The following is a 13,620-nucleotide window of genomic DNA, read 5'->3' on the forward strand; positions in this document are numbered from 1 at the left end:
ATTTCAGAGATATACAGGCGTAAATATATAAATTGTAATTCCTTCCGAATGAGCGACTGTTCATGTGCAAAGTATTAGCATTTACATGAGCATAGTTAAACTGTGTGTAGTGGGTCCATTCTGTCTTTCCCGCTCTTTATCTGTCCCCACCCCTTTCCATTGTCTACCAAGCCGTCATATTGGGCTAAGTCCACTAGGGACTTTTCATTGCATTAGTAACCAATAACCATTGTGTTTATGTAATTATTTAATTACTAAATAAATAAGCCAATATGTATATAGCGGATTCATAATTTATGCTATGGTTCAAGCAGATATCCAAGGATTTTGAAACATTCAGAATATGACTGATGAGGTATTAATACATTTGTCACTTTATTAATCGATAAGATATTAAAATATCTGAAGAGTTAAATCCGGGAAATAGTAACTCTTTAAACAACATTTTCCCGTGGTGCCCCGACTTTCTAGTTAAAGTTTAATCACATAATAATTACACAGAGAATTGATAATATAACATTATTGACTTTAATGATAGTCAAGACACACCCCTATCTTCAAGTGGCCCAGGAATTGCCAAAAGTCCTCACAAGGATAGTAAAACAAGGAAAATTCTCCCATGTGGGAACATTTACCACATCCCCACAAGGACAAAGGCTATTTTAAGCTTAGGGGTTGGGGTTAAGGAAAGGGAAAATAGAATTTCAAATGGAAATCAAATTGTGGGGTTATGGTGTGTGTGACTGTGTACAAGAGAGAGGGCGAGACAGACAAACAAAATGTTTTACACACAATAAATTAATGTCATAGCACAAATTAATGATGTACACTGAGACAAAAACAAATAAAGGCTTGGTGTACCACAGATGTGTTAGGTTGCTAACCGTTTGATTGAAATCACTAAACAGCTGTTGCAACCACAGTATTTCATTTTCAGAGGCTAGAATCCACAAGCTAGAGTCTTAATATAACTGTATAGGACTACAGTTTGTTGTGGGGTATGAAGGTAGGTTACAGTCTAGTTGCAGATGACCTATAATACAATATCTTGTGTTGGCTGAAACACTAACCCAGTATTATAGAATGTATCATATATATAATAATATGGTGGGACCTATGTGTTGGCTGCAACACTGCCCTTCTTGTCGCTGAAGAAGCTCCTGAGAATGAGAACCTGTCCAATGCTGACAGTGAAAAGGATTATAGTTTCTCCTATCGACCAATAGGACACACGCTCATGGAGGTCCTCTGCTCTGATGCGGTCATGAGCCTCCCTTAACCGATACCAGGTCTGAGAGTCAGACACTACCTTCAGGATCTCATGGATGGACAGACAGGCCGACTCCATCTGGAGAAGAGACGAGATTAATATTAATACATCCTTAGAGGGGCAATCTGCAATTTAAACAACATTGCGTTCACATCTACATATGTCAAGTGCCTAGGGGGTGGAGTTAGTCATATATAGCTCTAGGAGTAAGGGATGCTTTCTGGATGGACCTAGCTGCAAAGGTACCTAGAGGTTAGCTGCGCTTAGCAACACGGATCTAGTGACATACACTAGCGCTGCTTTCAATTGGATTGGACAAAAACAATTAGCTGGGAAGCCAGAAGTTAAATACAATTATTTTTCAACATACTGACCCACTTCCTCCCTGCTTACCTCGTCAAAATAAAAGTCCTGCACAATATGTGGGAAAAAAAAATAATAACTTGTGGGTGGCTTTTATCATCCTGTGGACCGTTTTGGTTCAACCCATTCCAATTGAATGCAGCGCTAGTGTGTGTCAATAGACCCACGTCGTTAAGAGCAGCGAACCTCTAAGTACCTTTCCAGCTAGGTCTTCTGTGATCTACTGTACTGGTGTCAGTGATCTTACCTTTATTAGTTATATAAAATGGCATAGATATCTAGATTATTAGATTCACATGCTGAACAAAAATATAAAACCAATCATTTCAAAACTTGTACTGCGTTACAGTTCATAAAAATTAAATCTGTCAATTGAAATTCATTAGGCCTTAATCTATGGATTTCACATGATTGGGCATAGGCCCACACACTTGGCAGCCAGGCCCACCAACTGGGGAGCAAGGCCCTGTCAATCCAAATGAGTTCTTCCCCACAAAAGGGTTTTATTACAGACAGAAATACTCCTCAGGAACCCCCCCCCAGATGATCCTGCAGGTGAAGAAGCCGGATGTGGGGGTCCTGGGCTGGCATGGTTACATGTGGTCTGTGGTTGAGGCCGGTTGGACGATGTTGGAGGCGGCTTATGGTAGCGAAATGAACATTCAATTCTCTGGCAACAGCTCTGGTGGACATTCCTGCAGTCAGCATGCCAATTGCACGCTCCCTCAAAACATCTGTGGCATGGTGTTGTGTGACTAAACTGCACATTTTAAAAGTGGCCTTTTATTGTCCCTAGCAGAAGGTGCACCTGTGTAATGATAATGCCGTTTAGTCAGCTTCTTGAATGCCACACCTGTCAGGTGGATGGATTATCTTGGCAAAGGAGAAATGCTCACTAACAGGGATGTAAGCTTTTTGTGCGTACGGAACATTTCTGGGATTTATATTTCAGCTCATGAAACATGGGACCAACACTTTACTTGTTGCGTTTATATTGTATTTTTATATACACAGTGCATTCGGAAAGTATTCAGACCCCTTCCCCACATTTTGCGATGTTACTTTATTCTAAAATCGCTAAAATGACAAAGCAATAACAGGTTAGAATTTTTTTCAAATGTATTAAAATCAAACAGAAATATCTTATTTACATAAGTATTTGGACCCTTTGCTATGAGACTCAAAATTGAGCTGGTGCATCCTGTTTCCATTGATCATCCTTGAGATGTTTCTACAACTTGATTGGTCCACCTGAGGTAAATACAATTGATTGGACATGATTTGGAAAGGCAAACACCTGTCTGTATAAGGTCCCACAGTTGATGGTGCATGGAAGGGTACAAAAAAATGTCTGCAGCATTGAAGGTTCCCCAAGCAAACGGTGGCCTCCATCATTCTTTAATGGAAGAAGTTCCTAGAGCTGGCCGCCCGGCCAAACTGAGCAAATTGGGGGAGAAGGGCCTTGGTCAGGGTGGTGACCAAGAACCCAATGGTCACTCTGACAGAGCGCCAGAGTTCCTCTGTGGAGATTAGAGAACCTTCCAGAAAGACAATCATCTCTGCAGCACACCACCAATCAGGCCTTTATGGTAGTGGCCAGACGGAAGCCACTCCTCAGTAAAAAACACATGACAGCCCGCTTGGAGTTTGCTGAAAGGCACCTAAAGGACTCTTACCATGAGAAACTAAATTCTCTGGTATGATGAAACCAAGATTGAAGTCTTTGGCCTGAATGCCAAGCGTCACGTCCTGGAACCATTCCTACGGTGACACATGGTGGTGGTAGCATCATGCTATGGGGATGTTTTTCAGCGGCAGGGACTGGGAAAACTAGTCAGGATCGAGGGAAAGATGAACGGAGCAAAGTACAGAGGGATCCTTGATGAAAACCTGCTCCAGAGCACCCAGGTCCTCAAGATGGGGCAAAGGTTCAACTTCCAACAGGACAACAACCCTAAGCACACAGCAAAGACAACACAGGAGTGGCTTTGGGACAAGTCCCTGAATGTCCTTGAGTGGCCCAGCCAGAACCCGGACTTGAACCCAATCAAACATCTCTGGTGAGACCTGAAAATAGCTGTGCAGCAACGCTCCCCATCCAACCTGACAAGCGCTTGAGAGGATCTTCAGAGAAGAATGTGAGAAACTCCCAAAATACAGGTGTGCCAAGCTTGTAGCATACCCAAGAAGACTTGAGGCTGTAATCGCTGCCAAAGGTGCTTCGACAAAGTATTGAGTAAAGGGTCTGAATACTTAGGTAAATGTGACTCACCACCTGGATTCGGTCTTATGTAGCAACATTTGAATTTTTGTTTTTTTACATTGGATAAAAGTAGAGCCTCAGAGCTACAAAATGGTATATCATACACTGCATTTGAGGAAACAATGGGAAAGTAATTCTGCTTTGAAAGTCGATAAACTTGTAAACTCACGTCATGACGTTACTACCCTGCATGAATCTGAAGGTAGCTAACCCCCCAAAAAAGCAGCGTTTGACATGATTACCTAGACATACTGACCAGCTCCAATAGACAAACGCATGCTATATGGCAGACCAATCCAAACATCTCTCGGCATGTCCAGCCCACTCATTATCTCAGCCAATCAAGGCTAGCGGGAAGGTTGCGCTCTTTTTCTGTGGCTAAACCAACTAGGCTCGTAATTTAACAATTGTATTTGTATTTACAGATGGCATACAACTTTGATATTAAGGCACATGAAAGTTCACATGTTTGAGAAGGCATTTCTGCCAAAAAAACACATTTTTATAAATCATTTTTTACATTCTAACAGCCTCCTGTGAAGTCGTGACTTGCGACATACGCCTAGTTTCCTGAATCGGGTCACAAGTGATATCAGTTTTTTAACATTTAGAATAAATTTTCAAAAAATTCTAAAAAACAGCTTTTGGTTCATCATGATGGGGTATTGTGTGTAGATTGGGAGGGGGGTGAGTCAGTTTTAGAATAAGGCTGTAACAAAATGTGGAAAAAGTCAAGGGGTCTGAATATTTTCAGAATACACTGTATATAGTATTATATTATGATCTTACATGGGTTAGGGTTGTGCCGTGGCGGAGATCTTTGTGGGCTATACTCAGCCTTGTCTCAGGATGGTAAGTTGGTGATTGAAGATATCCCTCTAGTGGTGTGGGGGCTGTGCTTTGGCAAAGTGGGTGGGGTTATATCCTTCCTGTTTGGCCCTGTCCGAGGGTGTCCTTGGATGGGGCCACAGTGTCTCCTGACCCCTCCAGTATTTATGCTGCAGTAGTTTGTGTCGGGGGGCTAGGGTCAGTTTGTTATATCTGGAGTACTTCTCCTGTCCTATTCGGTGTCCTGTGTGAATTTAAGTGTGCTCTCACTAATTCTCTCGGAGGATCTGAGCCCTAGGACCATGCCTCAGGACTACCTGACATGATGACTCCTTGCTGTCCCCAGTCCACCTGGCCGTGCTGCTGCTCCAGTTTCAACTGTTCTGCCTTATTATTATTGGACCATGCTGGTCATTTATGAACATTTGAACATCTTGGCCATGTTCTGTTATAATCTCCACCCGGCACAGCCAGAAGAGGACTGGCCACCCCACATAGCCTTGTTCCTCTCTAGGTTTTGGCCTTTGTAGGGAGTTTTTCCTAGCCACCGTGCTTCTACACCTGCATTGCTTGCTGTTTGGGGTTTTAGGATGGGTTTCTGTACAGCGCTTTGAGATATCAGCTGATGTACGAAGGGCTATATAAATACATTTGATTTGATTTGGATTTGATCTTACCTGTGTCAGTCAAATGCATATGTAATATAATGAAAGTTGAATATAGTTAACATTGTTTTACCTGTGTTAGGGCTGTGTCTCTGTTCATGTCAGGCAGTAGGGGTCTCTCCTCTCCAGACCTGAAGTCCAGGTAGACGGTCTTGTGGGAGAAGGTAGAGAACTCGTTGCTGAAGCAGACCTTGTAGGTTCCTTTCATAGTGGTGGTGTGAGAGAAGCTATCATACTGCTTCTTCCTCTCCTGATACAGGACGTTGTTCACTGGATCTGTTACAAAGCAGTCCACATCATAGTTCCCTCCTGCAATCACCTGGTATATACAACATGGAAAGATTAGGATGATGGTAAGGAAACACATTTAGAGTAATTCAGCCCTTACGAAAAAAGACTGCAGTCAGAGTGCAGTACAACTGCAGTATGCTGCAAATACTGCTTCCAAAATACGTTTTAATTACAGTAGTAATTTTGCAGTGTAACTGCAGTTAGAGAGCTGTATAACCACAGTAACTGCACTTTTACTGAGGTTTCAAAACTGCAAAATCTTTTTGTGCATTCTTCCAGTGAGTGTGAAGGGACAATTAGAGCATGGGATCAGATAAAGCAGTTCAATGCACTAACTAACTCAACCATATGGGGAAATGGCATCATAACTACACGTATTGAATCACTTACTTGAAAGTCTAGGTCAAACTTCACTCCATTCTGGAGCTCTTCATAGAAACATTGCTTGTCGTTATCAGGTAACTCAAACGTCAACTCCGTGGAACAAACAACGATCACATGCAACATCAAACTACACAGTCCAAGGGAACGCATTCTGTAGGACAAATGCTATGAAAATGTGGTTACAAATGAAAGCTACAACAAACAGTTGAAGTCGCAACCAGTCACTTCTTCAATGTTCATGTGATGACAGGGAGATATAAAAAAAAAATTAAAAAAAAAAAAGTTTGGAAAGCTCCCACCCATAGAGAACGATAGAGAAAGCATATATTGTTCCTATTTTGGCGTCTGAGCGCACAGAAAGCACCATTGATAAGATCTCAATTTGAAATAGTATTTTTTTTCTTCGCGATTGGCCGATCTCTCCCAATGACGCTTTTGGATATGATAGGGTCATTAGGAGGGATCAGACAATAAAGTTGGAAGCCCCACCCAGTTGACTACGTTAAAATGGTGGAAGCCATCAATGACGCTGTCTATGTCAAAATATTTTTTTGGCTACTAGAGGCCTCTATCATTCTCTATACTCCCACCATAACCGACGTGGCATCAAAACAAAACACTTCCGGATCACGATTATTTTTTACAAAATATTGTATTTTATTTTATACAATTTGAACCATGTTCAGAGATTTGGAAACTGTTGAGCTTGAAATCACTTGTTTTCCGTTCTACGGATTTTAGTTATAGTAGTGCAACATTTTTAAACATGATGATTACGTTGTATCACTGGGTGGAGTTGATTACGCTGAGCCGCGGGGCACCGGTTTATGGCCCGTGACGTGAACGGGCAAAAACGGTGAGGGAGGAGCACACTTTTCAAATCGCAATGTAACAGGCAGCATGGTGAATCGTCCAGAAAGAAACAAAATCTATTTTCCATAGGCTTGAATTTTATAGCTAGTCTTCATTGGGAAGGCATATAAGCATTCACTTGTAGATGTGAAAACAGAATCCTACTCATTACCCCTCGTGCTTAATTACTTAACTTTTGTTTTGTATGGAACCCCGTTCAGGTCTTCAAGCACGTGTTCAAAACACAATCTTTTTAATGCTACGTGTGTAAAGTAAACAGGTGTAGGTGCTAAATTAACGTCTTCACGCGCTAAATTAACGCCTAAATGCGTCAAATAAGCACATGCAAATGTACTTGCAGGCGGTTCAACATGTGCTAAATAAACGGCTGCAAGCGGTCCTGCACAGGTCAAGTTAACGCCTACAGCTGCTAAATATACACCTACACACGCTAACTTAAGGCGTTCTTTAATATGCACATTTTACTAGCTCCTCCATTCTTCCAAATTTCACAGTTTGAAGGAACTTCCTTTTCCATTGCAAGCAGAGTTTAACCTTTAAAAGGTAACGGTTTTGTCTTTGAAATGTGTTGTTACTGAATCGTAAAGTTGATCAGCTAGTTGACAGTGGAAGGATCTGTTTCTCATCACTGGCTATAAAATTCAGCTAACATTAATCTAGCACCAGGATCAGCAGTGCTTAGCATAAGCTAAATCAGATACTTGCTAGCTAATTTAGCTAACGTCGGTAGCCTCGAACCCCGGCCATATTATATAATTTAGTTCCCCTCAAACTTTGCCTGGTCATACTGCTAACCGCAGTGAACTGCACCATCTTGTGTTTTATTAAAAGCCCGCTGAAAAAACATGTAAACTATAACAGCCATGGAAACATTTAGGAATGTGTTAATAGTATCAAGGTAAATTACATACTAGCAAGTTTGTTGCTTGAATGCAGGGCCAGGCATAACATGACATAGATTAGACAATGGAGATGCTCAAAATCTTGGTAGTTCTCGATTTTTGGACTATTGTCTTTATCATTGACTTAAGGAAGACAAGCTACCTAAATGTGACTTATCGGCTAGTGTAACAGATGTATATCGTACTCTCCTTGCGTTGTGTTTTCTCCAAATAAATCACATCAGCCAGTGGTCCCAGTTGAGCATCATTTATTTCTGTTGCTGTTGTTAAATGGGAAACAGCACGTTAGTTGTGCAGGGCTTAAAGATATTGATGGCTATCGATGGCAAAATCCCTTGAATCACATTTTTATACTGGGCGAACAAAATACAAAACATAACATGTGTAAATACCTGTTAAATGGGAAACAACGTTAGTTATGCAGGGCTTAACGATATTGATAGCTGTCAATGGCAAAATCTGTAGCATGAAGACGACTGCTAGCAGTGGGCTTATGTGACCATTACATCGGTACATGGAGTATACAAGCAGGTGGGCCGCATGACTGCTGTCTGTCTGGTACAAGGAGTATACAAGCAGGTGGGCTGCATGACTGCTGTCTGTCTGGTACATGGAGTATACAAGCAGGTGGGCCGCATGACTGCTGTCTGTCTGGTACATGGAGTATACAAGCAGGTGGGCTGCATGACTGCTGTCTGTCTGGTACAAGGAGTATACAAGCAGGTGGGCTGCATGACTGCTGTCTGTCTGGTACATGGAGTATACAAGCAGGTGGGCCGCATGACTGCTGTCTGTCTGGTACATGGAGTATACAAGCAGGTGGGCTGCATGACTGCTGTCTGTCTGGTACATGGAGTATACAAGCAGGTGGGCCGCATGACTGCTGTCTGTCTGGTACAAGGAGTATACAAGCAGGTGGGCCGCATGACTGCTGTCTGTCTGGTACAAGGAGTATACAAGCAGGTGGGCTGCATGACTGCTGTCTGTCTGGTACATGGAGTATACAAGCAGGTGGGCTGCATGACTGCTGTCTGGTACATGGAGTATACAAGCAGGTGGGCTGCATGACTGCTGTCTGTCTGGTACATGGAGTATACAAGCAGGTGGGCCGCATGACTGCTGTCTGTCTGGTACATGGAGTATACAAGCAGGTGGGCCGCATGACTGCTGTCTGTCTGGTACATGGAGTATACAAGCAGGTGGGCCGCATGACTGCTGTCTGTCTGGTACAAGGAGTATACAAGCAGGTGGGCTGCATGACTGCTGTCTGTCTGGTACATGGAGTATACAAGCAGGTGGGCTGCATGACTGCTGTCTGTCTGGTACATGGAGTAAAGAGTAGAGAGGCTATACAGGCAAGTGTGTGGCCTACAACCTCCTGTGCCAGAACTGAAAGAAATTGCGGACTATGACTTCAGAGAGAAGTTGGAGAAGTTAAGTCACTTTATACTGTGATGGATGTTATGCTACTGTTATTTTGCACTAAGTTAGAAAAACATTTGGGTTGTAGTTCATGAATAATTTTCCACATGGATTTGGTTTCCTTTTGTTGGCAGTCTTTTTTAAGGGTAGTGATAATCAGTTTATTGTTTTGCTAATTTGTCCCAAAACACAGTTCAATAAACAATGTAAGATCAAGTTAGCACAAACTGTTGACGAGGCACAGGAAGCGGTCATGTTGGGTCCAGTGAGATACATTCGTACATTGGAGAGGCCCTGGTGGAGTCAGCCACTAAGTTCTACTTAGAAAGCAGGATATGGGATGCTCTAAGCAGTGAGTTTCCATATATCTAAGGAATCTCAAGTTTAGTTCAATTCTTCAGGGCAAATTCATTGACTTTTTTTACTTTATAGATTCAAAGACGGTCTGGAGTGTCTAGATCTCCTGCCATACATGAAGACACTCAAGTTTCTTCAGAGGTGTTCATCTACGCTGAGAAACCTCTTTTGGCCAAAGACATAGCTTCTCTCTTCAAAGCAGAGCGCTCCCCACCTTGTACCAATCAAAGAGCAATAGAGAGAAGAGTCACATTTCTGGAGGGACTGACTTTCTGGAGGTGGAAGGTTAGATGCAAAACCATGATCATTGAAGTAACACAGCCCACATCAGTAAAACATCACCTACTCACTCTCACAACTGTGGGACAGCTTTTTATAGCCTTATTCTTCCATGGGCCCCCCAAGAATGTACTCACTTACTATAGTTTCCAGCTTTTATAAAGCTCTTGAAATGTTTTTACTTTTTATACAAATGATCAGGAATAGTGGAACAAAAGCAAACAAGCTGTAAGTGTCTGTTTGCTGTAGTTTTTATTTATACGCCATCATAAAGTGCCATCACACAGAAGACAAACAGTAAATAAACCACACATTACATACAAAAATCAAATGTCTTACTCAAGTCATATATATTGCCATAAACAAACGTTGTTGGTGTAAAAGTGTAACTCACCTTGAGAGTCGCAAGAAAGGCATTTTTGCCAATCAGGTCCCTTAAATATTGCAGAGGACTGGATGGCACTCATTAGCAGCCAGAGAAATTCTCTTGAGGGACCACCCTCATCAGCTGCCCCTTTTCCATCAGCATCCCTAAAAACCGTGTCTATTTTTGCCTCCAGATTAAAGCATGCTCTCTTAAAGCCTCTCATTGCATGTTACAGATGCAAGTATCCTGTGTGTGTATCCTGTGTTTCTTTTCTCTCCTTCTCCCCTCACAGGTGACTATCATCATTCCCCAATCAGTCATCAATCAGAAGACACCTGCTCCTTTTCCCTTACCCTATCACATCCCCTTTCCCTTGGTTTAAAAACCCTGTCAGTTGTTTCTCAAAAGCTCAACCTCTCTGGAGAGCTCTCTTTTGTTTTTGCACCGACATGTCACTTTGTCCCCCCCTGTGAGTATTGTATTGTTGTGCTTCATAACTGTTTGTTTGTTGGTGGGAAAAGGGGGAACCAAGACAAGTCGCCCATGGGCATACACTACCCATAGGTAAACTTTGTCTAAGAACACTAGTTAGAACTGGGCGGACCACCCACTGTATTGTTAGTTAGCTGTTATTGAAGTAGGCTAGTCTAGCTTACGGGTGTTTTGGGGTATTTGTTTCTGTCCTTGGGTCCAGCTCAGGCCCTTTTACTACCCCCCTTTACCGTGTGTTTACCAAATAAACCGTGAGTGTTTGACGGTAGATTATAAATTGTCTGTGGTTATTTGTTCTGTTAGAATTTGCATGAGTTCTGTTGCGTTTCTCGTTGCCATCCTCCCGAGACTGTAGGGCCAAAAGGATTCATAACACTATATTATGACAGACCAGTTAGATCTATTGTCTCTATTATATTACTACAACCAGCTACATCTTGTGTCTTTATTATATTACGAAAGAGCAACTAGAACTGTCTCTACTCTATGACAGAAAAGCTAGATCTACGGTCTCTATTATATTATGACAGACCAGCTAGATCAACTGTCTCTACTAAATTATGACAGACCAGCTAGATCTACTGTCTATTATATTATGACAGACCAGCTAGATCTACTCTCTCTATTATATTATGCCAGACCAGCTAGATCTACGGTCTCTTTTATATTATGACAGACCAGCTAGATCAACTGTCTCTACTAAATGATGACAGACGAGCAAGATCTATGATCTCTATTATATTATGACAGACCAGCTAGATCTACTGTAAAAATTATATTATGACAGACAAGTTAGATCTAGTGTACATTTTATATTATGACAGACCAGCGAGATCTACTTTCTCTATTATACACTGCTCAAAAAAATAAAGGGAACACTAAAATAACACATCCTAGATCTGTTTGAATGAAATATTCTTATTAAATACTTTTTGTCTTTACATAGTTGAATGTGCTGACAACAAAATCACACAAATTATCAACGGAAATCAAATGTATCAACCCATGGAGGTCTGGATTTGGAGTCACACTCAAAATTAAAGTGGAAAACCACACTACAGGCTGATCCAACTTTGAAGTAATGTCCTTAAAACTTTTCAAAATGAGGCTCAGTAGTGTGTGTGGCCTCCACATGCCTGTATGACCTCCCTACAACGCCTGGGCATGCTCCTGATGAGGTGTCGGATGGTCTCCTGAGGGATCTCCTCCCAGACCTGGACTAAAGCATCCGCCAACTCCTGGACAGTCTGTGCTGCAACGTGGCGTTGGTGGATGGAGCGAGACATGATGTCCCAGATGTGCTCAATTGGATTCAGGTCTGGGGAACGGGCGGGCCAGTCCATAGCATCAATGCCTTCCTCTTGCAGGAACTGCTGACACACTCCAGCCACATGAGGTCTAGCATTGTCTTGCATTAGGAGGAACCCAGGGCCAACCGCACCAGCATATGGTCTCACAAGGGGTCTGAGGATCTCATCTTGGGACCTAATGGCAGTTAGGCTACCTCTGGCGAGCACATGGAGGGCTGTGCGGCCCCCCAAAGAAATGCCACCCCACACCATGAATGACCCACCACCAAACCGGTCATGCTGGAGGATGTTGCAGGCAGCAGAACGTTCTCCACGGCATCTCCAGACTGTCACGTCTGTCACATGTGCTCAGTGTGAACCTGCTTTCATCTGTAAAGAGCACAGGGCGCCAGTGGCGAGTTTGCCAATCTTGGTGTTCTCTGGCAAATGCCAAACGTCCTGCACGGTGTTGGGCTGTAAGTACAACCCCCACCTGTGGACATCGGGCCCTCATACCACCCTCATGGAGTCTGTTCCTGACCGTTTGAGCAGACACATGCACATTTGTGGCCTGCTGGAGGTCATTTTGCAGGGCTCTGGCAGTGCTCCTCTTGCTCCTCCTTACACAAAGGCGGAGGTAGCGGTCCTGCTGCTGGGTTGTTGCCCTCCTACGGCCTCCTCCACGTCTCCTGGTAGCGCCTCCATGCTCTGGACACTACGCTGACAGACACAGCAAACCTTCTTGCCACCGCTCGCATTGATGTGCCATCCTGAATGAGCTGCACTACCTGAGCCACTTGTGTGGGTTGTAGACTCCGTCTCATACTACCACTAGAGTGAAAGCACCACCAGCATTCAAAAGTGACCAAAACATCAGCCAGGAAGCATAGGAACTGAGAAGGGGTCTTTGGTCACCACTTGCAGAACCACTCCTTTATTGGGGGGTGTCTTACTAATTGCCTATAATTTCCACCTGTTGTCTATTCCATTTGCACAACAGCATGTGAAATTTATTGTCAATCAGTGTTGCTTCCTAAGTGGACAGTTTGATTTCACAGAAGTGTGATTGACTTGGAGTTACATTGTGTTTAAGTGTTCCCTTTATTTTTTTGAGCAGTGTATAATGGCAAAACAGCTAAATCTTCTGTCTCTTTTATATAATATGACAGACCAGCTAGAACTCCTGTCTCTATTATATTAAGACAGACCAGCTAGATCTACTGTCTCTATTTTTTTTACAGACCAGCTACATCTAGTGTCTCAATTGTATTATGTCAGACCAGCAAGATCTACATTCTCTACTATATTATGACAGACCAGCTAGATCTACTGTATCTATTATATTTAGACAGACCGTCTAGATCTGTCTCTATTATATTACGACAGACAAGCTAGATCTATTACATTACGACAGTCCAGCTAGATCTACTTTCTCTATTATATTATGGCAGACAATCTAGATCTATTGTCTCAAACATATTATTGCACACCAGAAAGATCTGCTGTCTCTTATATTATGAACAACCAGCTACACCTACATCATGTATTGTATCAATGCAGACAAGCTAGATCTAC

General features: G+C 42.6%; 1 protein-coding gene across 1 annotated transcript; it reads right to left on the minus strand.

Moving 5' to 3' along the window:
- Positions 1 to 511: 511 nt before the first annotated feature.
- Positions 512 to 6,322, minus strand: tmed3 (transmembrane p24 trafficking protein 3). Its single transcript, NM_001124409.1, is given in 3 exon segments — positions 512 to 1,348; positions 5,463 to 5,708; positions 6,071 to 6,322. Coding segments are annotated over 3 exon segments (624 nt in total). The 5' UTR covers positions 6,215 to 6,322; the 3' UTR covers positions 512 to 1,114.
- Between the last annotated feature and the right edge of the window lie 7,298 nt (positions 6,323 to 13,620).

Source organism: Oncorhynchus mykiss, chromosome 26 (genome assembly GCF_057628025.1).
Source record: "Oncorhynchus mykiss isolate SJ-2025 chromosome 26, ASM5762802v1, whole genome shotgun sequence".
Lineage (NCBI taxonomy): Eukaryota > Metazoa > Chordata > Actinopteri > Salmoniformes > Salmonidae > Oncorhynchus > Oncorhynchus mykiss.